The sequence below is a fragment of the Macrotis lagotis genome, chromosome 5, assembly GCF_037893015.1.
Source record: "Macrotis lagotis isolate mMagLag1 chromosome 5, bilby.v1.9.chrom.fasta, whole genome shotgun sequence".
In the NCBI taxonomy this organism is placed as follows: domain Eukaryota; kingdom Metazoa; phylum Chordata; class Mammalia; order Peramelemorphia; family Peramelidae; genus Macrotis; species Macrotis lagotis.
Window position 1 is genome coordinate 273,098,774 of NC_133662.1, and position 23,670 is coordinate 273,122,443.

The window sequence follows — 23,670 nt, forward strand, 5'->3', positions numbered from 1 at the left end:
GCTTGTTCCTACTAGAATGGAAGCTTTTTGAGGATGCCAACTGTCTTTTTATCTTATCGCATTTACAATCTTAGGACAAAATCATTAGAAAATACCTCTTGGGGCAACTAGGTGGTACAGTGGATAGAGCACCGGCTCTGGAGTCAGGAGGACCTGAGTTCAAATCTGGTCTCAGACATTTAATGCTTACTTAACTATGTGACCTTGTACAAGTCACTTAACCCATTGTCTTGCACAAAACAAAAAAAAGAAAATACTTTTTGAATTCCCTTGAAATAGAGAAGAGTGGTTGCCAGTGAGGGAATTGTGATTGGAAAAATTCTTAGGTGGTGATTGAAGTCAGAGAGGAGGAGACCAATTTTTTTGGAGGAAAATGGGGGAAATGATGGGATTATGTTTTCCCAAATGGAAATCAAGACTAAGAGGCAAAAAGGTACCCAGAATGACTAGACATTGAATAAAAGGAACATGCCTAGAAGAGGCAGAATGGTGCAGGGGTATGCGAGGCTGTAGGGAACTGGAAGGGGGGTTACAACATAAAGGGGCTTAGGGATTAAGGAGGTGTTCAGTGAACCAATGAAAAAACAAGGTTATCAGTTCAATGAGAAAAGAGAGCTGAAATACAAGGACAAATTCATTGTTCAATTCAGAATTCTTGGATAGGATGCAGAAGACATTTTAAAGTCAACATAGCCAAATCTGAAATCATTCTATTTCCACACAAAACTTCTCTCTCCAAGTTTCTCTATTATTATAGAGGATAACCCCTCAGTCCCTCAGACTCACCTCTGAGGAGTCATCCTGGACCCACTCACTTCTAATATGATGCCAGGGCCTGTTGAATTCCCCTCTGCCCCCTTAGTATGGTATCTTGTCTCTTCTGATATCATCATTGCCATGGCCTAGAGACATACTATCTCATGCCTCGAGGATTGTACATGCCTGCTGATTGGTCAGCCTTTCTTAAGTCCCTCCCCACTCCAATCCCACCTCCATTCAGACCCTAAAGTCATTCTTCTCAAGCACAGGTCCAATCATGTCACTTCAGATTCAATAAAATACATAGGCCTCCTAAGGCCTTCGAGATAAGATGTCAAACGTTCTGTTTTATCTTTAAAGTCCTTAAAACCCGGCCCCCATCTACTCTTCAAATCTCATGACTCATTCCTTCCTAAAATGTTTTCTTTGATGCAATAGCTGGTTTTCTGGTTGATTCAGAGACAAACAACTATATCTCTCAGGTCTGGACATTTTCCCGGATGCTCTCCTTCCTTGTCTCTGAATCTTGGGTTTAGGTCAAAACTACAAGAAACCTTTCCAAAAACCTCCTAATTCTAGGATTTCCCTTGATTCGTTATTTCTTATTTATCCACTACATAGATATCTAAGGCATACTGGCTTACATCTCTTCATTTGAATGTAAAGTTTTAGAAAACTAAGACTCTCTTTTGCCTTCTGATCAAAACAATAAAGTAGAAGAAAATGTTTGCAGTTGAAAGAACAGAAAAACGAGTTGTGATCAAAGTATCCCATGTCCAGGGCCATGGGCAAAGGAAGTCGTGTCAGAAGATGATGAAAAGCCCTGCTTGTATTCCAAATGTATATGAGAAAAGACATTAAAAGGCAGATGTCCTGCCTGGACTCTTTAAAACAAGCATCTGTGGCTGAGGTGGATGTGTTGGAATGTCTATGGGCATGGGAGTAGTTTCTTACCATGTGGACCTACCCATTCAGAAATGCCCAATAGAGCAGGAAGAGACACATTCCTAGTGAGGTGGGGAAACGAGCAAGTGTGCCCATGGCAAAGTGTGGATTGCAAGATAAAAGTGAATTTGCAAAGTGCCAGGTAGCTAGGGACAGACCAGGGCCATGTCAAGGAAGTGCCTCCCTTTTAGGTAGAGGGCAGGGGGCTGCCTCAGGCACTTTCCTGGGCCTGCCCCTTGGGAGGGTATATGTTTTGAGCTGTTCTGAATTGGGCAGTTCTGTGCCTCATGGTCCTCTGTGACCAGTGGTCTGGATTCACCACTCTGCCAAGAGGGCCTCCCACAACCATGGGAGCAGTTGGGGATGAGGGATGGATGCTGCAGGAAGGGCCCATCCCAGGAAGGGCTGGACAATCAGATGCTTCCACAAGGCCATTCCAGCAGGGCAGTCAATGTCATGCACAGTGCAGAGGGGACAAAGGGTGCTGATTCTCATAGCATGGTCTGGCCTCCTAGCTGGAGGGCACCAGGAAGCACAGAGGACCTGCTGAAGGCCACTCCCTAAGTTAGTTGATGAACCTCATGGAGCTTGGCTTGAAGGTGCCACAGAGTGCTGGCTGGAGAACTGGCTGCCCCTGACCCTTCCCAGGGCTCACTGTGACAGTGTGGCCCCTTGGTCAGGAGCTAGGGAGAGTTTTTAGTCAGACAGCATTGCTCCTCCTGCCATGGTGATCTTCCCCTGGCCCTGCCTGTTGCCGCCAAGGCGGCTTTCTGATAGCTAGAAGCTATGCGGTCCTATGGGAGCTGGGGTGGACGATAAGGTTCAGGAAGCCAGTGGCAGGCTGAGGTTTTCAGTGTCATGGCTGGTAACAAGACTGTCCGGATCCCCTCCCCTGGACCTCAGGTGGTTCATGTTCAGAGGTCACTGGTGCCATGAGCCAGGTCCTTTAGGAAAGTGCAGCTGGCCCTGGGGTAGCATTGGCTAGAGGGGAGAGCATGCTGGCATGCATGCGGGTCACCCTCCCATTGGCATCTGGACTGAGAGGTCTGGTTTTGGGTGAGACCCATGGGATCCAGAGGTGCAGGATCCTCCTCAGTCCAAGGATCAAGAGGCCTGCTGTGAGGAAGGGCTTTGCATTCCCTAAATCTGTCCTGGAGACAGAAATCTTGCCCCATTGCTTGAGGGTATGCTACTTGCCCAGGACATTTCTCCACACAAAGGTGTGTGCACCTGGATGTGGGCATACCACATGTTCCTTGTGCTCTGGGCCCCAGCCCCACCCATTAACTGGTTGGCGGCCCAAGGAGCAAGATGTCCAGTGATGGAGGGCAAAGAGTGGAGGGTTCCTGGGTCCATGTAAGCCCTGCTTGTGATCCTGTTATGAATGGCCGGGGGGGGGGGGGGCCCAAACTCCAAAGACATATTCATTGGCACTTGACCCTAGAAAGCCTTGTGCTGAGGGACAGGAAGGGCATTCCTCAGAAATACGTGTAGAAGAGGGTGATGTCCTTCCCAGGAGCTTGCGAGCCTTCCGCTGGGTGCTGGTCTCTTGAATGGTGATGTTGGTGGATGCAGGTTTAAAGGCAGTGGCTTGTAGGAGGGGGGATGGGCATCGCATGGCCCAGTGAGGATTGAGAAAGGATGTGTCGGGCATGATAAGGTGTGTGCGATGGGTGCAGTGTTGGTTCCTGTACTGTCTCCCTCGGCCTTGTGCCCCGCCCCAGCTCTCCAAGCTCCCCCAGCCCCGGTGGGCCCAGAATAAGGCAAAATGGTGAGTGAGAAGCCAGGAAGGTGAGTTAATGTGGTTTATTGCCAGGCCCATGACCGGGACCGTCCCCACACACTCTGGGCTCGGACAGAACCTGAGAGCCAGGATGATGCCAGCTGAGCTGAGTGCATCTGGAAGCAGGAGCCGTGGCTGGGGTCAGCCCTGGTGTGGCCGAGGCCTGGCGGGGGCCTGGGGGAGAGGGGGTGGGGCTGGGAGGCTCTATGATACTGGCCAGTTGTTCAGATGGACATTTGTGGAGGCTGACAGCAGTTTGGCAGGGTTTGAGAGGAACAAATGACCTATGGTCAACAGGAAGACTTTTGGCCAGAGGAGGTACTGCAGCAGGCAGGTTTGCAGCAGGCAGGTTTGCAGCAGACAGGCCGGCAGAGGAGGGACACGCTGGAGGTGGGGCGGCAGCAGGTGGAGGAGGGACAGCAGGACGGGGCGCAGCAGCAAGAGGAGGAGGACGTGGTGGTGCAGCAAGAGGGTTTGCAGGAGAGGGGCACACAGCAGGGGGCCGGACTGCACACAGGCTGGCAGAGAAAAGAGATGCAGGAGGCAGGGCGGCAGCAGCTGGAGGTCGGACAACAGGCTGTGGTCACACAGCAGCTGGGCTTGCAGCACACGGGCAGGGCCAGGCAGCAGCTGGGCTGGCAGCAGAGAGGGGTGCAGCAGCAGGACTGCACCGCACAGGGAGAGACAGAGCAGCTAGGGGCTTGGCAGCAGGAAGAACCACAGCCAGAGGTGCAGGTGGCCTGGCAGGGGCTTGGTTCACAGGCTGGCTGGCAGGAGGCAGGCAGGCAGCAGACCGGGTGGCACACGAGGGTCAGGCAGGAGGCTGGCTGGCAGCAGGGGGCTGGGCAGCAGGAGGGCCCGCAGCAGCTGGGTTCACAGCAACTCTCCGGGCAGTTTTCCAGCTGCCAGTTTGAACCAATGCAGGAACTGGGCAAGCAGACATTGCTGCCACAGCTCACATCACTGGAGCACACCGAGGTGGCTGAGGCTGTGGGCATGCAGGGTCTGGAAAAGCAGGTGTCTGCCATGGTGGGAGCAGCTGTGTGTGTGTGTGTGTGTGTGTGTGTGTGTGAGAGAGAGAGAGAGAGAGAGAGAGAGAGAGAGAGAGAGAGAAGGAAGATGTGGGACTGGGATGAAGATGGCATAGCCTGGTGGGCTCTTATATCCCTCTGGCAGGAGGATGTGCCAAGGGGAGCCTGAGCCTTCTTCCTTGTTGTTCTGTAGGGCTGTTTCCCTCAGAGCCCATCATTAGAAGATGGTGCCATTATCTATGAGCTGACCAGTGGCCCCTAAACAAATATGAGTGTAAGCATGAGTATGAGTGTGCTTGTATTGGTGTGTTTGTTTATGTGGGCAGGTTAATGTTTTGAAATGATGGTATTTTGACTTGGCTTCTGTTGGGTCTCTGAAAGTTCAAGTTGATGCTGAAAGTCAGTAGTGGGTTTGGCTTCCATTGAGAGGGGAGGAAGAGTCAGAATGAATGAAGGGGTGCAGCCACCTGCCTGAAAGTGATCTCCATGGTGGTCACTCTGTCACGTGCTCTGGCTCTTGTGGCATGAGGCAACAGGACCTGTGACAGGTTGTCATACGTGTGTGATTGATTGTTCTTGTCCGAATGAATCCGTGTGCTTGTGGCAGGGAGGCCCCGTGGGTCATTTCAGAGACCCTGGCGATGAGGCCTGGCTTGATCCAATGTAGGATGGTGGGGGCCTCTCAAAGTTGGCAGAGGAAGTGCCAGTGGTGATGGTGGCAAAGAGGACTGGAGGGCAGGTGTCCTGCCTGGACTCTGTGAAGCAAGCATCTGTGGCTTACTTGCATGTGTGTTGGGGTATCTGGGTGCTGGTGCTCTGTCTGCCATGTGAGTTGTTGCAGTGGGGCCTTCTGGAGTGCCCATTGCTTCTCAGTGAAAGAAGATAGACAGCCCCTCAAGGAGTCAAGTAGCAATGGGGAGACAAGGATGGAGCTGAGAACATGCCTCACATCCCAGGCAAGCAGATACAAGTCTTTGTCAGAAGGTACATCCAATGTAAGGAGCTATGATTCCATTCCTGCTAGGCAACAAGACTTCATTAGTAGGGTCAGACTATCTTAACCTGTCTCACGGTGGTCTATTCTATTCAGTGCTGCAACCACACTCCCCACAGAACCCAGGGAACCGTGGAAGTTGCTGGCGGGTCATGGCTGCTGGATCGCTAGTTGGCATTGTTTATGGTTGAGACTATGACAGTAGCTGATTGTCTTTGAACCTCCAATTTTCATTCTTGAATTATGAAAACACTCTTGGCAAGTGCTCTCACTCTGGTCCATCTTAGGATGGTCTAAGAATTTCACCTCTAGTGACACAATATGAGTGTCCCTGGCTGTCCCTCTTAATTATGGCCCCAGTTCTGAAAACCAACAAATAGAACTGGGGAACTAGTCCATTATTTCTAACTGGGATGTCCAGGCAACTCAGATCTACTTTGAACACTAATTTTTTCAAAGTAAATGCTTCAGGCCCCACAGGACACTCAACTAAGAGCATGGAGGGGGCCCTGAGAACAGTGACTAGGATAGGTAGTGGCTCACTTCGTGGCAGATCACCAGCTCAATACCAAGATCCAACTATGAGACATTTATTTATTTATTTATTTATTTATTTAAAGATTTTATTTATTTTGAGTTTTCCAATTTTCCCCCTAATCTTACTTCCCTCCCCCTACCCCCACAGAAGGCAATCTGTCAGTCTCTACTTTGTTTCCATGTTGTACATTGATCCAAATTGAGTGTGATGAGAGAGAAATCATATCCTTAAGGAAGAAACATAAAGTATAAGACATAGTAAGATCAGACAATAAGATATCAGTTTTATTTTCTAAATTAAAGTTAATAGTCCTTGGTCTTTGTTCAAACTCTACAGTTCTGTCTCTGGATACAGATGGCCTTCTCCATTGCAGACAGCCTCAAATTATCCCACATTGTTGCACTGCTGGAATGAGCAAGTCCTTCAGGGTTGACCTTCACCCCCATGTTGCTGTTAGGGTGGACAGTGTTCTTCTGGTTCTGCTCATCTCCCTCAGCATCAGCTCATGCAAATCCCTCCAGGCTTCCCTGAGTTCCCGTCCCTCCTGGTTTCTAATAGAACAATAGTGTTCCATCACATACATAGACCACAGTTTGTTCAGCCATTCCTATGAGCCTTTTAACTGCGGCAACTTTAATATATGCTATCAGGACTGGAATTATCGTAGCTACTGGTACCAGACTTGATCACCAATGGATCCTCATGAAAGGATGTACTCATTCCAATGACAGAGCCTCAAAAGAGTCTTACATTGTTGTTTCTTTGTCACCACCTCTCTGGGTCAGGAGTGGGTAATTTGTTACTCCTGCTGCCTTCCTTGGATGCAGAAGTCCTTTCCTAGAATTCTAGTCTGCTTTGTGTCCTATTAGCATTTTTCTTAGAGGTTTTGTTTGTAGCTCTTCATATGTTGCTGTCTTCCGTTTGTGTGCCTTGGTCTTCCCTGCCGCTGCAGTAGCTTTTTATGGTCAAGTTGCTTTTTCTTTATCGTTTGCTCCTTTTCCCAGTCTATTTCTTGACTTTGATTTTATGTTAAAGTTGGGCTCTGCTCAGCTGGGGGCAGTGAAGCAGTGTCCCAAACTCCAGGCTTTTTCATGCTGCCGGTTTCAGAACAAGTTCTGGGGGATGTGTAAGTTTTGGTGCTTCCAAGGTGGGGGGCCTGGAAGAGGTATGGTCGCTGCTCTCTTGGTCTGTGTTTTGGTCTTTACCCAGGAAGGGCTCCTTCTTTCCTGTAACCCTAAGAGCTAGTACCTTTCTGGACCCTGAACTATGACCAGGCCCCTGCTCCCTTGTGACTGACCTCCAGAATTTCTCTTTACTCTAGAACTGCAACCCAGAATGGCATGTGGGAAGGAGAGCTGCCAGTCAGTGCCAGGAAAGAATCCCTTCTGATTTCTTTCTGACCAGTCATCCTACTCCCTTACGATATCGTGAATCCTCTACTGGGGCTGCCTCAGTTTTCACTATGGACCAACCCTTACCTGGAATCACAAATCTCTTCTGCTGATCTGATGAGTTGTCTGGGACTGGAAAAATGTCTCACCCTGACCTTTTGTTGGCTCTTACCTTTCAAAATTTTACTTGAGGGTTATTTTAAAGTTGTTTGGAGGGAAACATTAGGAAAGTTTGGCTGAGTTACTGTTTTTACTCTGCCACTTTGCCTCTGCCTCCCCTAATTTCCTTTAAGATTTAACCAGTGTCAGACTTGACTCTAATTTGTATTAATTTTATGTATTATTTGCATGTGTTGTCTCCCTCAATAAAATGTAAGCTCCCTAAGGAGAAAGACTGTTTAACCACTTTGGTTTTTGTATAACATACACTTGGCACCGGAGCTGGTCCATAGTGGGGGCTTAAAAAATACTTGCCTATCAATTGAACCTTTTGATCACATGATTAGTTCCTCACCCTGGGATGGTCTAGAAGTTTGTGTGTAAAGATGGGTGGAAGGAATTCTGATGAAAGAAAAAATGAGCTGTATTATGAGCATCATGTCCCATCTATTTTGTAGTAAGTTGATAACAGTTTTTGTATCCTGTCTTAGCCAACAGGAAAGGCTTCTGTGAGAGAGGAGAACTTTTCTGGGAAGGGAGGGGTATTATGAGGATTGATTCTTTTGACATTGAGGGTTGTCTCCACAGAGGTTTCAAGGAAGTGAAAGATTGAAATCATCTGCTAGAATGATGTCTCTTTTGAGTTCCCAGAAAAATCCTCAGAATTGGATTTGGCAAAACTGACCTACCTAGTGATCCATGGATAGTAGCTCTATGAAGGGATGGTTTAGAGGAAGGACACTCAGCAGTGCTTTCCACCCCCATCCTGCCTTATTCAACCCTGGAAGAAAACTGGATTCTAACCCCTCTGGGACTTCTGGGGACTTCCCAGTGGGGAACCATTAAGGCTCTTAAGGAAGAGCTTTAGGGAAAGAAAAGATTGAGGACTAGATGTTTATATGGCAGCTCACATCAATTTATTGGTTTACCATTGCTTCTGGCCAAGGCTGATTCCAACAGCAAATGTGCAATGAGACAACCCCTTGAGAGAGACCCACCCTCAGGTGAAGTGACCAATGAATGGGCAGAGCCAAGGTATCTGCCTGTGAAGATCTTTGCTCCATGAATTTCAGGGAGGGGATGGGGGAAACGGAAGCTCGTGTTGACTGGATCAGTAGCCCTTCTTTGTGTGACTACTGAAGGTGGACAAAGCTCCAGAGGAACTAGGAGAGCTGAGGCTTCAATGACCAAAGATGCCTTGGAGAATTCACTCTTGTTCAGGAGCAGGAGGAGGGGGCACAAGTGGGTCTGCAGACCAGGGTTGTGTAGGAGACTGGTTTGCAGCAGGAGATCTGGCAGGAGGGCATCCCACAGATCATAGGCTTGCTGCACACGGGCACACACAGAGCAGGTTTGCAGCAGACTGGCATGCAGCAGGCAGACTGGCCGGGGCTGGACACACAGCCGGAAGAAGGGCAGGGACTAGACACACAGCAGGAGGGAGAGCAGGGACCAGCCTGGCAGCAGGTGGGTGGACAGGGGCTACTGCCACAGCAGGAGGGGGAGCTGCTGCTAGCTCCACAGACGTCCTGGCAGCTGGTTACCACAGGACATGCAGGGCGGCAGAGCAGGGTCACACAGGAGGTTGGGCGGACACAACAGACGGGCTTGTAGTAGACTGGCACTGAGCAGGTGGACTGGCAGCCAGTGGAGCAGTTGGTGGTACACATGGTGTCTGGGAATGGGTGGTTTCTTCAGGAGAGGATCAGTGGAGGAGGAAGGGCTTTGAATGGCTCCTTCCACTCTGACCAAGGCTTTTATACTCATTTAAGGAGTGGCACTGCCATACCCAACACCTTATTATCTTGTGCCAGTTGACTCAGATCACCCAAGCTGCTTCTTGAGGGTAATTGGGGCCTCCATTTATTAACCTGCATTGCTTGGCAAAAGGGATATCTAAGTTCAAATATCTCTAACATATTTGTTCTCTCTAGTAAGAGCTGGCTGAACTCTTTAAAAAATGAAGTCATTCCGATCTAAAAGAATCCCAAGAGAAATCTCACGGCCAGGCCTGATGACCATTTATTGTTTTAAGGTGTCACCCTTCTACTCTCAAACTGCTGGTTTTTTAAAAGCATTTCTTTTCTTGCATTTTGTTTTTCCAATGAGCAAATGTTTATTTTTCTCCTTCCCTCCTACCTTCCTGTTGTCTAAATGAAAGAGGAAGGAAAAAAAAGGAAGGAAGGAAGGAAAGAAAGAAGAGCCTTCATGTGACACAATTATAGCCAAACAAAACAAATTCCCATGTTGTTCACATTCAACACTGTTTCCCCTACTGCTTTTTAGTCATTTCTCTCAGTCATTGTTCCTCATGAACCTTTTGGAACCATGCTTGTTTATTTATCAGAGTTCTTTATTTTTCTTAACTGTTTTTATTGACAATATTGATACTATAGTATAAACTGACTCAGTCTTCTTAAGTCTCTTTGAAATGGTCTTTTTCTTTCTTTCTTTCAGCACAATAGCATTCAATCATGTCACACAGCACAATTTGTTCAACCATTCCTCAGTTGAAAGCATCCCTTTAATTCCTGAATCTTTGCTGCCACAAAAAAAGAACTTCTCTAAATTTTTATTTTTGCAAGGCAATGGGGTTACATGGCTTGCCCAAGGCCACACAGCTAGGTAATGATTAAGTGTCTGAGGTCGGATTTGAATTCAGATCCTCCTGACTACAGGGCCAGTGCTCTAAACACTGCACCACCTAGCTGCCCCTTCTTTAAATATTTTTATATACCTAGAACTGTTCCCTCTTTCTCTGATCTCTTTGGAGAACAGACCTAACAATGACATCCCTGGGTCAAGGAGTATGCACAGTTTAATTACTTTGGGGGCATAGTTCCAAATGACTTCCACAATGTATATTTCCATTTACAACTCTATCAAGCCTGGTATCAGCATGCCTGTTGCCCCACAGCTCCACCAGCAGTCATATCCCTCTTTTTGTCATGAGTGTGGGGGAACCTCAGAGCTGCTTTATTGGTCGGTTCTCTAATTAGTGATTGGGAGTAATTTAAAAATCATGGCTCCATATAGCCTGGATTTCTTCCTTTCTCACTTCTTCATGGCTTAGAAAAGAATCTTTTATATAAAAAAGAGTGTGAAGATTCCCACCCCTACACCCCAGTTGCTTGTTTCCTTTAAATCTTAATCCATAAATATTCTTTCCCTATGGAATGAAATCCATTCTCTGTTAGTCTGGTATTAGGAATATGTTTCCATTGTCTGTTGACAGCATAAAAAACATGCTATATTGAGAGTCACAGAATCTGGGCTCAAATCCTAACACTCCCACTTGATCTCTTAATTTGATGCCATTCAGCTGTCAGTCTATGATTCTGTAATTCCCTCCAGCCTACCAGGTACTAAGTGACTTAGAATGAGTTGGGGATCTTTGCTTTCCTCCTAAGTTTGCTCATGGGATTCCCCTTCCTATGATAGTGTCACTCACTTCCACCTCTCTGAAGTCCTGTGGCGCCTTTGTTGAAATGGATGCTAGTGTCATAATACCAGAACTGAGAGGAAGCTGGTAGATGTCATCTCCACCATCCTGAAGACTCAGATTGGCAATAAATAGACTAGAACATGCCCTCCTACTTTGGCAAAGTGAGCACAATCTCGTGTCACCATCTTGGGTGGGCAGAGCAAGATGGGATTGCTGAATATAAGAGTAAGATTGTTGGACATACTTTTAGAGAGGACCTTGAGATTGGTCATGACAATGATGAGGTCCAGACTTTTGGATAGTGGATTAAAATCTCAAATTGCAGACATACAGAGGAAGCCAACCCCCACCAGGCCCCTTAATATCCATTGTTACAACAATAAAGACAATTGAGAGCAGATTCTGCCTAACTCCTTGTTTGAGTGGATCTTACCTCCCTCCAAGCTCCAGAACTCCTTTACTCTCGTTTTTTTGACTTAGTCTAACATAATGACTCTTTCTCTATTGCTTTCTCTGATAAGAAAATTCACAATGGTTTTTTATAAATACCATTTCGTAAGAAACTGTTAAGCCAGTGAGTATAAACTGAGGGATACCTGCCCCCCACCCCCTGCAATAAGAGAAAGGGGTTGTTGTCCCAGACTTGAGACACTTGTGGTGTGATATATCAACAGTTCTAGTTTAATAGTTTTCTGGAGAGAAGAGCTATCTCCCAACTTCAAAAGTCCTGGATCCTGCCTCCCCTTGTTCTTTCTAGAATAGTTCTCTTTCTACTTTGTAAAGGTGGTACAGACACCAGATTATACTCTCTATTTACCTTTTGTATTAGAACAAAAGGCATTTTAAGGTGCAAATCCTTTTAAATTCATTTTATAGTATTTTCCCAACTACTTGTCAAGACTTTTTAGCATTCAATTTTACAATATTTTGAGTTTCAAAATTTTCTCCTCTTTCCCTCTCCTCTTCCTAAAATGGTAGGCAATTTGATATAGGTTATATTTGTTCAGTTATGTAAAACATATATCCGTATTACTCACATTTGTGAAAGAAAAAACAGATCAAAAGGAAAAAAAGGAAAAAAATAAAGTGAAAAAAGTATTCAATTTGCATTCAGAGTTCATCAGTTCTTTATCTGGATATGGATAGCATTTTTCATGACGAGTCCTTTGCACTTGTCTCAGATTATTGTGTTGCTGAGAAGAGCTGAGTCTTTCATTAGGTGATTATCACACAATGTGGTGATCATCACACTATAGATAAGTTCTCCTGGTTCTGTTTATTTCATTTTGCATCAGTTCATTTCCAGTGTTTTGAAAAATCCAGCTTTTTCTAAAATTTGCCTGCTCATCATTTTTATTGCAGGATAGGATTCCATTACATACATCACAGCTTGTGCAACTACTCCCCAATAGATTGGCATCCCCTCAATTTTCAATATTTTGCCACCATGATGCTACTATAAATATTGCATATATGGATCCTTTCCCTTTTTTTTGGATCTCTTTGGGATACAGAACTAGTGATATTGTTGGATCAAAGGGTACACATAGTTCAATTGCTCTTTGCATATAAAACATATATCTCATAGCAGAACTGGAGTTTGAACCCAGGTCTTCTGAGATCTAGTCTTTCCATTAAATGGTTCTGTTTCCATCAAGACATTGGTTGGTTCTTGTCCTTCATTATTGAAGAAGACTAAAGTGACATCACAAGTTACTTTGTGTCTAACTGTGGCTGCTCAGACCAATATGAGCTCAGAATATTCTACCACAATAGAGTAGTACAAATCCTTGAACGCCTGGGGTGGGTTCTCTAAAACATGCATTCCACATTTCCTTTGAGTTGCTTCCATTCTGCCTTGCTCATAGAGCACAGCCCCTTCTTTGTTGAGGGCATGCCATTCTCTCTAAGAACTAAGGTTTGGGAAGTGGGTTGTTGGGAAGAAAAGAGCAAAATCTATTTATGGTCTGAATCAAAAATCTGGTTTATGTGATGGAAGACATGGAAGGTACAAAATTGGCTTGAAACCGTGAAAAGTTTGCAATCAGATGATCAGAAAAATTCTCATGAGAAAACATTGTCAAGAAAACACTACCACAAAGTTTTGGAAGGAGAACTGGAAAAAATGAAAATGGCCAGAAGATGGCTAAAGGAATTTTATGGAGCTTTTCTCCATACACAGCTCCTTCCTGTCCAACTGGAAATCTACTCTGATCCTGAAAGTCCTGCCGGACCCTGGGGAGGTGTGTGATCAGTACTGTTGTCTTCGTTGTAGCCTCATAGACCCACCTCACCCCCCAGGCTACCTCCAGTGGGACTTCTGCTTCCCCTCCCCTTGGTGGGCCCAGAATAATACAAAAAAAGGGCAAGGGAGAAACCAGCAAGGAGAGCTGATGCAGTTTATTGCCAGGTGGGTCCCTGCATGGGGTTATCCCTGCACACTTTGATCCTAGAGAGAGCCTGAGATCTGGCAGCAGTGCCAGGAGGGTACAGGCCGAGCTGGGAGCAGGAGCTATGGCTGGGGTCAGCCATGGTTTGGAGTAGCTTTATCAGTGACTTCATCTGCACTTGGGGTGGGTGGGGAGGTCAGTTGGTGGACTGAATGTTTGTGGCCTTGTTGGCCTGTTGTTCAGGCTGATGTTTGTGGATGGACCCAGGAGACCAAGGGTAGGTTGGTAAGGTTTGAGAGGAGCATTTGGCTTGTGTTCAGCAGCAAGACTTCTGACCACAGGAGGTAGTGCAGCAGGCGGGTTTGCAGCAGACGGGCCGGCAGAGGAGGGACACGCTGGAGGTGGGGCGGCAGCAGGTGGAGGCCGGGCAGCAGGACGGGGTGCAGCAGCAAGAGGAGGAGGACGTGGTGGTGCAGCAAGAGGGCTTACAGGAAAGGGGCACACAGCAGGGGGGTGGACCACACACGGGCCGGCAGAGGAGGGTGATGCAGGAGGCCGGACGGCAGCAGCTGGGCTGGCAGCAGCTGGAGGCTGGACAACAGGCTGTGGTCACACAGCAGCTGGGCTTGCAGCACACGGGCAGGGCCAGGCAGCAGCTGGGCTGGCAGCAGAGTGGGGCACAGCAGCAGGACTGCACCACACAGGGAGAGGCAGCACAGTTAGGGGCTTGGCAGCAGGACTGCTGGCAGCTGGAAGACCCGCAGCCAGAGGACTGGCAGCAAGACTGCTGGCAGCAGGCTGGGGAGCAGGAGGCGGTGCAGGTGGCCTGGCAGGAGACGGGTACACAGGTTGGCTGACAGGAGGCAGGCAGGCAGCAGACTGGGCGACACACAAGTGTCAGGCAGGAAGCTGGTGGGCAACAGGGGGTTGGGCAGCAGGAGGGTTCGCCGCAGCCGGGTTCACAGCAGCTCTCTGGGCAGTCATCCAGCTGCCAGGACGAGCCCATGCAGGAACTGGGCAAGCAGACATTGCTGCTACAGCTCACGTCACTGGAGCAGACCGAGGTGGCTGAGGCTGTGGGCACGCAGGGCCTGGAAAAGCAGGTGTCTGCCATGGTGGGAGCAGCTGTGTGTGGGTATGAGGGAAGGTGTGGGGCTGGGTGTGAAGGTGACACAACCTGGTGGGTTCTTATATCCCTCTGATCAGGAGGATGTGCCAAGGGGAGCCCGAGGCTTCTTCCTTGTTGTGCAGGGCTGCTTCCCTCAGAGCTCATCATTTGGTGATGTTGTCATTTTCCAGGAGATGGTCAATGACCATAAACATCTCTATCAGTGTAAGTATAAGTGTGACTTTGCTTATATGTGTGTTTATGTGTGTGTGCACACTTGTATGGGCAGGCTAGTGGTTTGAAATGTTGATATCCTAACTTGGGTTCTACTAGGTCTCTGAAGTCAAAGTAGATGCTGAAAGTCAGTGAGTGGCTCTGACTGCCTTGAAGGGTAGGCCAGCCATGGTCCTGCATTCAGGTGCTGTGACTTCTGTTTTCTTTGGTTCTTTGTTGTAGAGTCTAGGACTTGAAGTTTCATTATTTTGCCTTATTTGGCCTGGCTTAGGCCATGGCCTTAAGTAGGAGGGCAGATGATAGGGTAGAAACTGGATTTACCAAAGAGGGAGATCAAGACCTTTAATGATGATGCTTCTCTTGACATGTAATACGGACATTTTGACCCCACTCTCTTAGGGCTGGGCCTACTCTAGCTCCTCCTCAGAGTTCATAGGATTTCTCTTTCCTCTGCCATTTGCTGTGTTCCCTTATTTTTATGGGCCCAGTAACTAGTACCTCTACCTCAGCTCCATTAATTACTTAATGTTAATTGGCTTTTGAAAAAATATTTACTTTAAAGTTATGGCACGAAGAAGCATGAGGACACCCTCCCCCAACACTTCCAGGGCAAAATTCCCTCCTATACCGAAGTTGGCTTCACCAAAATCCCATCTATAGGAAGCAATAGTGCAGGATGGATTTTCCCACTTTGCTGGGATCCCAAGCCTGATACTTGTGATAATGGATACTGGGCTGACCAACTCCAAAGCCATCCTGGATTCCAATTTGTAGATGACCATAATTTATATTTTGACTTAGTTTGAGACTCTGCTCCCTACTGTTAGCAAAGAAAAATAAAGCATCTGGAGTCTGAGGAGGCCCCGTTCCTCGGGGGTTATACTGTCTTGGAGTTGTTGTTGATGTTGCTTGTCCTTCATTATTATTGAAGAGAACCCTGAATCAGGGATATGATGCCATGACATGCATGTGACTTGAATTTGTGCAAAGTCACTGGTTTTACTCTCTTCCAGGGCCATCCGGGTCCAGTGGCCAGATGTGGATGGGGACTACTAGCGTCTAGGAGTAGAAGCAGAGACGTCCCGTAACCCTTTAGAGTTTGATTCTCTTGTCAAATGCTTTTATATCCTCAAAGCTTCTCTAAACATGAGGAAGCAAAAAATTATAAAAAGGGAACAGAGAAAAATTGATCGATATCGAATGACATTTTGGAATGTCTCCTAAACTGATCCAAGAGCCTTTCCTACTCTACTCAGTTACAGGATGGTCACTCAGGTTCTAGTCTCTCCCAGAGATGGCCACAGTTCTCCTGGAAGCAGGTCTCCAGACTCCTTCATGTGGAAGGACTTTTTTGGGAATTGGATTTTTTTGGGAAGAGGGCAGAAAACAAGTTATTTGGGGCTTAGGATGTCAATTGACAAGCAGTTTGAAATGTCAGATTTAAAAGTGATGAAGTAGGACTAATGATGAAAGGAGACATTGGGATTAGATTTATGAGGGGAGATTATAGGATTAGATTTATGGCCATCATGGAGATGATGGCCAAGTCCATGAGAACTGGTGGCTACTATTAGAGAGAACAGAGAGAGAATGGTTGAAGAGGTTGAACTGAGCTTTGGAATCACTGATGGTCCTATAGGAGCATGATAAGTCAACAGAGGAGTAAGAGTTTCACAAAAACCTAGAAAGGAGAAAGTGTTCAGGAGGAAAGACTAGTCAAAAGTCTCCAATGCACTGGAGAAGGAAGAACAATGAGGACGTATGATCTGAGTGGTTGGAGGGGGGGTAGTCTTACTTCCATGATATTGGAGCTTGAACATAGGGGTTAAGAAATGAGGGAAAAAATACAAATTGGCCAGGAAGACAATCAACTTTCTCTCAGAGTCTGACTATTACTGAGAGGAGAAGAAGACCGAGGATGATGTGAGGGGACAATAAAGCTGGGGGAAGCTTTGAACTAGCAGGAAGAAGGAAAAGACTGAGACCTGATTGTGGAGGTGATGTGTTCCAGGAGACAGGAGGTGATGGGATCCAAGCAGCATGAAATGGGGCTGCTCCATCCATGTCCAGATTCCATGAGCAGAGAGGTTTTGGAAGCAAAGAGATTGGAGAAGAGGGGCCTCAAAGCTAATGGTCTCATGTCCTCAGCATTTTATTGAGAGAAAGTCCTCATTTGAAAGGAGTGATGGAGGAGTTGGAGAAAGTTTGAGGAAAAAGGAAATGCCCAGGTTTGGGGTGGTTGGGCAGGAAAAAGGCTTCCCATACTTGATCTCTTTGGTTTGGATTGCATAGAGGTTGGAGAATCAGAATGGGATGGGATGAAAGACAATGGAGTTGCATCTCCTCTCATTGTTTCTAGTAGGAACCAACAGGTAGACTAGAACAAAATCACGTGCGAATTATGGCTCCAGGCCTTGATGAGGGACAGGAGGAAACCTTTACAGTTTTACTGTTCTCTTTTATTCCCATATCTGGAAACCCAGCCAGATGCTTTCTGTATCCCTACCACCTGATGATCCATCCCTCACTTCCAGGCCTTTGTACCAGCAGTCTTCCTGACTGGGATGCCCTCCCTCCTTCCACTGTATAAGGTCTCTTTTCTCCTCGTCTCATCTTTTGCAGGAAACCTTTTCTGATCCTCCACTTGCTAGTTCTTTCACTCCAAGTGAATAAGAGTAATACATGTTTTTATTCTTGTTATACCTAAACTATGTATTTGTATTTATGTCCTTCTTGACACCCCATTAGAATGAGTGGCTAAAGTGACAGGCACAGTGTTAAGCACCGAGCATCCAAGAAAAAGGCAAGCTGGCCAGGAGCTCCCCTTCTAGTGGGTGAAGCAGCTGTCAGGAAGCAAGAAAGGTCCCAAGGGCCCCAGGGGCAGCAGCAAAGCTGTTGCCCTATTGATGTTAAACAATTTCATACCAGCTCTGGTGACAGGGACTTTCCTTTCAGGGTCCCCGGGCTGCATGTGCCCAGGGCCTTCTTATAGGAGGCTGCTCTTGGGCCTGGGGACCTGGACTGTTTCCACCAGGCTTGGAGGAGAGACAGTGGTCAAGGTCATGCTGCTGATCTGCTCTGCCTCTCCTCTAGCTGCCTTGCTGTTCAGTTCTCACATGAACTGGGAGGGCTGAGCTAGAAGAAGGCCTGGTGTTCGGGGGGCTGCTTTCACTCCTGGGCACTTGCTCCTCATGAGTAAAGTTGGGGTTTTGGTTTTTTAATTCTTTGTCTTTATGTGTCTTGTGCCTGGCCTTTGAATTCTTGGCAAAAGGGTTGTTTTAAAAAGTTTTTTGCAAGGCAATGGGGTTAAGTGGCTTGCCCAAGGCCACACAGCTAGGTAATTAAGTGTCTGAGGTCGGATTTGAACTCAGGTCCTCCTGACTCCAGGGCCGGGGCTCTATCCACTGAGCCACCTAGCTGCCCCAGTAAAAGGTTTTTTGATGGAATGTGTGTCTGGAACATTTAAAGGAAATATTTTTTTCCTCAGGGAATTCCCCCTCCTATTAATGACATCAAAGTTACAACCAAAGAGAGACCAGAAACCACCTAATTGTGCAAACTCAGGTCAGGATCTCTAGGTCACTCTTGACTGTTGAGAAGCGGTTTGGGGTTTGCTATCCCTGGAATGGGATTAGGAAAACTCTTCCAGTCTTGTGATTGGCTTGGCCATTCCCCCTTTGTAATGGATTCCCTAAGGGCTCCCCTGCACATCCTGCGAAGACCAACACCCTATATTCCTCACACTCATCCATCCCTTTCTATTCCTATAGCCACTGGCCAATCCCAACCCTCAAGGATGCTGGGGGAAAATGTAGTCAGCTAAAGATTCAGGGTTGGGGTGAACATGAAAGAATTCATTTAAAAGACTGACTTTGATCCAGAAGAAATTTTGGGGACCAAAAGGTCTATTGAAGTATTGTTGTGGTTAGTATAAGCTAAGGGGGAGAGAGAGAGAGAGAGAGAGAGAGAGAGAGAGAGAGAGAGAGAGAGAGAGAGTAAAGGCAGTTGAAAGGAGATCAGCAGCAGCAGCTGTATGGACAGCAGCATCGGCAGCAATATAAGCAGCCATGAGGAAATGAACAATGAGGTATACAATCATGAGAGGTTACCTGGGAAATCACACTCAAGAGTGGGCTAGCTTCACCAGAAGACAAGCAACTCAGCTGAGTAGAGGGTGAACATTTAAGGGAAACAGATATGGGGGGGTTAATTCAGAGAGCAGAGAAATGGTAATATGTTGAGGGATACTGGCTCAAAGACTCAATCCCAGGGCAGAAATCCATTGTTTTGTTGATAGGGACTTGTCCTTGCCAGGGAGCAGGGTAAAATACTTTATTAAAAGTTCATTGAACTCATCTCAATAACTTGAACAATGGGATGGTTTTAGGGACACATATTGCATCTACAGTGTTAAATATAGTGGTCAGTGCAGAGGAAATAAATTAATTATAAAACATTTTTTCTCTTCAATTTTTCCACTACTTCATTATCACCTCACACTTGGTTAGAAGTAATAGTTACCCCTCATCTCTCCCCACTCCGAGCCACCTACCTCTCACCAGGCAGTGTGGTTTTCCTTTAGTACAAGTCTGAGTCTCTCCCTTATTCAATACATTTTAATGGTTACCTCTTTCCTTCCAGGTCAGACAGAAATCCCTGTTGGGCACTGAAAGTTCTTTCAATGGGGTCCCTTCCTGTCTTCCCATCACACATAAGTACTAATTAGCACACTCTGCTATCTAGCTCCTCTGGAAGGCTTTTGTTTCCTGGAATATAGCTCTTCATTTTTTTTGTCTCTCATCTGCCTGGGTTCCTTCAAGACAGCTTGAGTCCCACCCTCTGAAGGCAACCTTTCCTGTTTCCCTCTGCTGCTAGCACTCCATGAAAATGTCTTTAGCTCAGCCCTCAATGGAAGTTTATTGACTGCTTCACTATGCCTCCTTTCTCCCAACCTTGGACCCTGTCTCTCAGTGCTGAAGAAGAAAATACATCCTATAGACATCTGATTTCCATCTCATTGTTATCCAGATAAATAGCCCCATTGTGGACCAAAAAGATCTTACCAAAATGTAAAGGCCCTAGATTCTTTCCCAAGCATACCCACCTAAAGACCCCATGAGAATGTAAATTTATAGGTCAGCTTTTACCCAACCCTCCCCGCACCATCACTTTGCCATAAAAACTGGGAACTGAGATGTAGGTTGGAATTACCTCAATGCCTTTCCCAAAACTTTGCCTAAGACTAAGCAAAATACCTGTTTTTTTTTCTTAAAAGACCTGACATTCCCTCCTAGTTTTTCTAGATTTCCTTAAGAAATCTAGCCCTCACTACTTGGTTCATTAACTTCTTTCCTTGATTCTTTTAGTAGTCATGGTAGGAAGTGATAAACTTTGTCCCTATGCCTCTAGTCAAGACTTGTTATGTGGAATTCATTCCTGACTTTCCAAAGAATCCAGCCTTTCCTGAGTCTACACCCCTTCTAAGACTCCTCATCACATTTCAACACCAGCAGATTGAGATTGTCCACCCAAATAGGAGTGGCATGGAGTTGGCATAGGTTCCTTTTGGAGGTACAAGTCTTTGGACCTCATGGAAGTGAAAGAAAAGTATGAGAACTGCATGTATATGTGGCAGGTCACATTAATTTATTGGCCAAGGCATACTCCAGTAGCAAATGTGCAATGAGATAAACCCTCTTTGCTCCCTGGGTTTCAGGGAAGGGGTGGGGGAAATGGAAGCTCTTGTGGACTGGATCACCAGCCCTGCTTTGTGTGGTTACGTACAATGTTCCGGAGAGATCAGTAGACTTGTGGCTGCAAGGACCCGAATCCGAGTCTCCAGTCTCATCCCATCTGAACTCTGAGTGAATACCTTGGAAGACTCTCCTGTTCAGCAACAGGAACAGGGGGGACAGGGAGTTCTGCAGATGGCTGGATAGGAACCTGGCTTGCAGCATGAGACTTGGCAGGGCACACACAGAGAGGGTTTGCAGCAGATGGACACACTGCAGGATGATGAGCAGGGGTTGGACACACAGCAGGCAGATGACCAGGGGTTGAACATACAGCAGGAAGGGCTGCAGGGGCCAGCCTGGCAGCAGGTGGATAGGCAGGGCCCACCTCCACAGCAAGAGTGATGAGACACTATGGCCACAGAGGTCGGGTGGCAGCAAGGACAGACACAGTGGAGAGGGTTGCAGCAGATGGGCACAGAACAGTTGGGCTGGCAGCCACTGGAACAGGTGGTGAGGCACATGGTGTCTGGATGGATGGAACCTTTGGGAGAGGAGCGGAGCGGGAGGACTGGGTTTGAACAACTTCTTCCAAAACTGGCTGAGACTTTTACTCTCTTCTACTGAGTGTCACAGTCACACACTGGCTTTTCTTCCATCTTCTTGTGTCCTCCATGTTCTCTCCCAATGATTTAGTGCTCTGATGTATAACTTCCTATAAGAGTTGACTCAGATCACCCAAACTGGTATCTCTATTTATCAGCTTCATTTCTGGGGAAAAAGAGATCTTGGTTCAAGTACTTTCTGAGAAAGCCAAATTTTCTGCGAGATCAATGTTCAACCCTCAATTATCTCAGCAAACTCCCCCCCATCTCTTTTCTGCCTGTTCACCAAATCCCTGCCAATCCAACAGTTCCTTCAATGGATCTGTATGTGTGTTCTGACTCTACCCTACCCAGACTCCACCTTTTCTATTCATGTTCTCCCCCATAACTTTCAAACCAGAGTCCACCCTCCTGCTTCTGGAGGTCCTTCTTCATGTCTTCCTCAGTCCTCAGGTACTGGAGACCATCTAATTCCAACCCCTTCTGGCTAAATCACCCAGCACCAAAGGGCTGTCACCACTTCCACTTACATTTAGGCCATCACTGGAAGGCACGCAGCTCCTGCTTCCAATGTTCCTGCCTTTTCCCCTTTAAGTCCTAGGACATTTTGATTCTTTGGTTGATGGGCTGTTGCTAGGTATTACAGGGTGATGTCACAAAGACAAGAAAGATGGAAAAGATGGGGTTTGGAGTCAGACATTGGATTGGGATCCTTGAAAAAAGCCCCTAAATAACTTCATGACTGAAACCACAGGCATCTTTCATTACAAAGAGGGGCCAGCTACGTTTCCCAATGACCACAGAAAACCATCTTTTCAAGACCCCTCCTGACTCAATGGTGCAGAAAACAAAGGGTGTCCCCAGCTTCTGACTTGCTCATCACAAAAGAGGCATTTGACTTTGTAAAGGCTTTCCCCTAAGCCAAAGGCTCTGTCAGTGACTGTCTGATCCTGCATGGGAAGCCTGGTAGAGACCCTGGCGTGTGTTGCACTTGGTCCTGGTATCAGAGTGGTGCTGACCCCAGCTCTAGAGCAGTGCAGACAAGTGGAATGGATGGAAGTGAGAGTCATGACGGGGAAATGTGACTGGTTTGGGAAACAGGAAAGAATTGGCTTAAGAGTCCAACTCAGACCTAGAAGAATTCAAGGACTTTTAAAAAAGGTTTAAGAATTACTTTGGTGGGGCAGCTAGGTGGTATAGTGGGTAGCACCAGCCCTGGAGTCAGGAGGACCTGAGTTCAAATTTGACCTAAGACACTTAATAATAATTGCCTAGCTGTGTGGCCTTGGGCAAGTCACTTAACCCCATTGCCTTGCAAAAATCTAAAAAATTAATAAATAAAAAAAAAGAATTACTGTGGTAAGCAGAAGCCAAAGGAAAGAGGAATCAGAAGGAGTAAAGGCAGATCCCAGGAGGGAGGAGCAGCTGGACAGTCAGACAGTAAAGGGGGAAGGAGGGGAAGGGCAGGAATTAGGAACAGCTGCCTGTAAGGGCTGGATTTATATAGGGAAGGCACATACGTGGTACTGGATAGAGGTACTGGGAAAGGTGTGTGAGGTGGATTTGCATCTCAGAAGGGGGCTGAGGTTTTTTCCTACCCCCCCCCCATCTCAGGAGCAGCTTCACAGAGGTAGGTTTGAGAAACACTAAGACATTTAAATTCCAGTAGTATCTCTGTGTCCCACCAGGGGTTATTTATTTAGATAATATTGGGATGGAAATCTGAAGCCCACGGCATGTGCTCAAGGGTACCCCAGGGAGCACAATCATATTTTTTCTTAATTCATCTTCATCAGGAGAGATTACTGATTTAATGTCCTCAGAACCTGACAGAGGTCTCTCAGAGAGATCAGTGATTACTCCAAAGACAGCAATTGGAAATCCATGCAGGAAAAGTCAATTATGACATGTCCAACTCCAGAAGGCTAGTCTACTGAGTTGGAACATCAAAACTCAAGATAGCAATGCCATGGAACCCTGGTCGGCCTTGCCCTGGCCACCCTACTGGCCTCCCCCACCCAAACCCTCTCCCCCCACCCTGGGAAATTAGTTTCCTTCCAGGTCCCACTCGGAGACTGCTTCCCAAAGAATCCTCTGCTTTTTCCTAGTTGGCAGGGTTTCTGAAAGCCGGAGAATCCAGGCTTCAATTCCTCCTTGGCTGAGTGGCCAAGCCCCTCAACAACTCGATGCTCAGCATCACAGTTCCTTGTCCAGTGTATTGTGTTGTCAGCCCAAATCTGAAATTGAAATAAAGCTATTTTATGGGAAAAAGAATACCCTCTCATATTTTAAAGGTGGTGAAAGAGAGCCAGATTCCAAACCATTGATTTGAAAGGATTCCTCTTTGTACCCTGGGGTGCAATTTCCCTGAAACCTTTCCCAAGACCCTAGTAGCTGCCATATTGGTGCCAGACATCACCTAGCTGAGATGGCTATAGCTAATACAGGGAATGTCCCAGTTCACCCTCCAGTCTGGAAGGGAGGTGCTTTTGTATCGGGTCCCTTGTTCTGTTTTTGATTCTATACCATGACCCCCAAACCTAGGGTAAGATGAAT

The 23,670-nt window shown here is 46.8% G+C and overlaps 2 protein-coding genes and 1 long non-coding RNA gene across 3 annotated transcripts; all 3 read right to left on the reverse strand.

Annotated features, from left to right (window-relative positions):
• Positions 1–3,777: 3,777 nt before the first annotated feature.
• On the reverse strand, positions 3,778–4,515 carry LOC141489185 (uncharacterized). Its single transcript, XM_074189961.1, has one exon. It carries the CDS (start codon positions 4,513–4,515, stop codon positions 3,778–3,780), a length of 738 nt encoding a protein of 245 aa, XP_074046062.1.
• Positions 4,516–13,751: 9,236 nt separating this feature from the next.
• On the reverse strand, positions 13,752–14,621 carry LOC141489181 (uncharacterized). The gene has a single exon (XM_074189958.1). It carries the CDS (start codon positions 14,547–14,549, stop codon positions 13,752–13,754), a length of 798 nt encoding a protein of 265 aa, XP_074046059.1. The 5' UTR covers positions 14,550–14,621.
• A 5,781-nt stretch (positions 14,622–20,402) lies between these two features.
• Positions 20,403–21,901, reverse strand: LOC141489177 (uncharacterized). The gene is made up of 2 exons (XR_012468931.1): positions 21,645–21,901; positions 20,403–21,280 (listed from the first exon to the last, which is right to left on the reverse strand). It is a non-coding gene; the product is annotated as an uncharacterized LOC141489177 (long non-coding RNA).
• Between the last annotated feature and the right edge of the window lie 1,769 nt (positions 21,902–23,670).

Excerpts from the sequence above, each read along its gene's own strand:
- LOC141489185 (XM_074189961.1), bottom strand. The coding sequence starts at position 4,515 with ATGGCAGACACCTGCTTTTCCAGACCCTGCATGCCCACAGCCTCAGCC.
- LOC141489181 (XM_074189958.1), bottom strand. The coding sequence starts at position 14,549 with ATGGCAGACACCTGCTTTTCCAGGCCCTGCGTGCCCACAGCCTCAGCC.